This window comes from Lactuca saligna, chromosome 7 (assembly GCF_052625555.1).
Source record: "Lactuca saligna cultivar CGN05327 chromosome 7, ASM5262555v1, whole genome shotgun sequence".
Classification (NCBI taxonomy): domain Eukaryota; kingdom Viridiplantae; phylum Streptophyta; class Magnoliopsida; order Asterales; family Asteraceae; genus Lactuca; species Lactuca saligna.
This window is the reverse complement of record NC_136423.1, coordinates 148,015,065-148,018,174: the sequence shown is the minus strand read 5'-3', so window position 1 is coordinate 148,018,174 and position 3,110 is coordinate 148,015,065. Positions and strand designations below refer to the sequence as shown.

General features: G+C 30.6%; 1 protein-coding gene across 1 annotated transcript; it reads right to left on the bottom strand.

Moving 5' to 3' along the window:
* Positions 1-860: 860 nt before the first annotated feature.
* LOC145004847 (glycine-rich RNA-binding protein GRP2A-like) lies at positions 861-1,849 on the bottom strand. Its single transcript, XM_078963853.1, has 2 exons — positions 1,615-1,849; positions 861-1,357 (listed from the first exon to the last, which is right to left on the bottom strand). Exons 1-2 carry the CDS (start codon positions 1,726-1,728, stop codon positions 1,016-1,018), a joined length of 456 nt encoding a protein of 151 aa, XP_078819979.1. The 5' UTR covers positions 1,729-1,849; the 3' UTR covers positions 861-1,015.
* Between the last annotated feature and the right edge of the window lie 1,261 nt (positions 1,850-3,110).

The window sequence follows — 3,110 nt, the reverse complement described above, 5'->3', positions numbered from 1 at the left end:
ATTACACATACATTTTTAAATAAATATTATACATATGTTTGTATAAATATTAGACATGCATACTTTTAATTATAAGTTTTTATAAAATACGTTATTGTTTTTTAAAATATTAATATGTATTTAGATTTTTATATGAATTTGATGAAAAAAAATTATATTTATAATTAATTAATATAATTTAATATATAACAAAATATTATAAGTATTAAATATTATATTTAAATTAAATAGGTAAAAATAAATTAAAATTTGCAAATATATAAAACTAAAACAGACAATGCGTTCATTTCGAGAAATGAACAGCACTATATTTTGTGGAATATAATGAAAAAACCCCTAAATGAAGGAACAATGGAGGTGAGTTGGGAGGCGAGGGATACTGGAAAAAATGGAAGAGAAAATGGAGATCAATAATGGATTTGAGATGCTCTTAAAGAATATCGTTATAGCTTGGTTGATCTTGAATAAACCTCTATGTATATCCAATCAACATGTTTTTCTTAATAAAATATGGCAAACAATGGTAATGATTGGCTATTAGTATCATTGGATTCTATCAACTTAAAATCATAATCCACTACCACTAAAATATTTAAAGTACCTACCGTAACACATGGGAAAAGAAATCATTTTAATTTGGTCCTTACTCCAAAAAGCATAAATATATAATAATTTTTTAATTTAATTTTATGTTATTTTTCTTAACACATGATTATTTTTAATATAATTATAGCTTATATTAGAAAAAAGTGGAGTTAGTGATTTAAGTTATATCCTAATATGGAAAATACGTAACTGTTCCTTAATTTATAGTGATGAAGAATCCGAATTTTCAAAAATGGATTAAACAAAACTCATAGTAACTGCTGAATCCGATCCAATTCCATTATAAAATTTCGCATAGATCAATACACCAGAACCACATTAATCACCGGATAATCAAAAACGAAGAAAACGATAGCAGATAGAACAAGAAACAAGGTTCCGATCAACTAAAACCTAAATGTTTGTCAATCTAATTCCTCCAGTTTCCTTCAGATTCTCCACCACCCCTGGAGTAACGGGATCCACCGTCACCGCCACCGTATCCACGGTCACGGCCACCGCCATATCCTCCACCACCGCCTCCATATCCTCCACCACCACCTTCACGACGACCACCTCCATATCCACCTCCTCCTTCACGGCGACCACCACCTCCACCACCGCTGCGTGATTGGGCCTCGTTAACTGTAATGTTACGTCCGTCAAGGCTCTGACCATTCATCCCCTCAATGGCGTCTCTCAATGATTGCTCCTCCTTGAATGTTACGAAACCAAATCCCCTGGATCTTCCAGTCTCACGATCGTTAATGATCTGCACAAATCGCAAAAATCAATAATCAAATAATTGCGTTGCATTACGAAAAATGGAAGCAAAACGAAACATAAAACGCTAAAACCAGTCGATCGTCACCTCAAGAGGATGAACGTACCGTATTAGTAATCAGAAAAAGTAACAGAGAAACAGTAACAGATCAAGAAACCATAGTAAAGTAACAGTAACAGAACAGTGATTTGTCAAACAAAACCGAATCGCCATGGATCCAAATCACGTCTCTGCTACAAACGGACCTTCGAATCGACGATCTCGCCGTACTGAGAAAACGCATCTTCAAGTGATCGGTCTGAGGTGGCCCATGCAAGCCCACCGACGAAACATCTGTACTCGACATCAGCAGAGGCCATTTTGAGCTGAATAAATTGAGAATAGATAAAAAGCTTGAAGCTTTGAAAGGGGAAATGAGGATGTTGTAGAAAGAGGCGATAATGGGGTCGTTATATAGGCACGATTTGGATGAGAGACTAGGGTTTGTTAGGTTGCTCCGAGTGCGCAGTGCGCTCCTCGCCGCTCCTGTTGCTTAGCGTAACCATGGTTTTGTATCGGTGACTATAGTTAGTAAGAAAGTAACCATGGTTAGAAAAGATATTTTTTTGGTACCTTAGATATTTTCTTGCCCACACGTGTTAGTCACTCGTGTGCAAATCCTAATTTTTTTATTTTTTATTTTTTTAAATAAGAGAGTGATTTTGTGGTTATCAATAACTTTATTGAATTTGATGATTTTTATGCTATAAAAATGTTATAATAATATACTTTTGTAATTAAATAGATTATGATATATGTGGGAACATAAATTAAATATATATTACATTAATATATAATATTATCTTATGTGAAATTTTAATAAAAAAATATTAGTTAGATTTATTGTTAGATTTTTTGAACCAAACTTACTAAAAATATAAATATTTAATATTTATATTATAATCATTTGGTTTTTTAATATAGTATTTTTTTTTTTTAACATAAATGATCCACGTGATCTTTGTTTTATTACAATAGGATTCGATTTTTTGATTAAAACATGTTGTGTAGTAGCTTTATTAATTGATTTTATCTGGTGTACCAACCTCTATGAAGGCTCACATGATTCTTTTCATATTGGTCATGTAAAAACAAAAGCAACAATAAATTGTTATATGTACCAACAATATTAAATTATGCAAAGAAATTAGATAAATATTACAGTTTAAGTGCATTATCATAACCATAAAATATTTTATGTTGGTAAATTTATAAAGTATTTTTTCCTTATAAGAATTAAAATATATTTTTCATGCTACACCCAATCATATATACATATCTTCTGATCAAAGAAATTATTATTAGAAAAAAAACATGTTATGAATAAAAATATAATATTAGTTTCATAATTTGCCAAAGGTTAACACTAATAAATAATAATGAATTTTCACAAATTTTGCATTTTGGTCACTGCATCCAACTAACAAATGAAATTCAATTTAGATGTTTGATTCAATAAGTGCATCAATGACTTCTTGTAGCCAAGTTTGGGGAAATACTAAACCCTATCAAGATATGAAGGATGGTCTATGAGGCTACAGCTGGTTTCTAGAGGGCAATACAAATTCAAAATCGTTAGCACATATCTTTCCTACCTGCTTCAATTATTAAAATTAGATCAAACTTGTCAAAATCAAATTACAAAAAAAAAATAATAATAAAACATAAAGAAAGAAAGAAAGAAAACCTTAAATGTATAACA

What these genes read in the sequence shown, in the direction of transcription:
- LOC145004847 (XM_078963853.1), bottom strand. Translation starts at nt 1,728, where the DNA reads ATGGCCTCTGCTGATGTCGAGTACAGATGTTTCGTCGGTGGGCTTGCA. An exon ending in GCGAGATCGTCGATTCGAAG is followed by an intron (nt 1,358 to 1,614) that starts GTCCGTTTGTAG and finishes CGATTTGTGCAG; the next exon opens with ATCATTAACGATCGTGAGAC.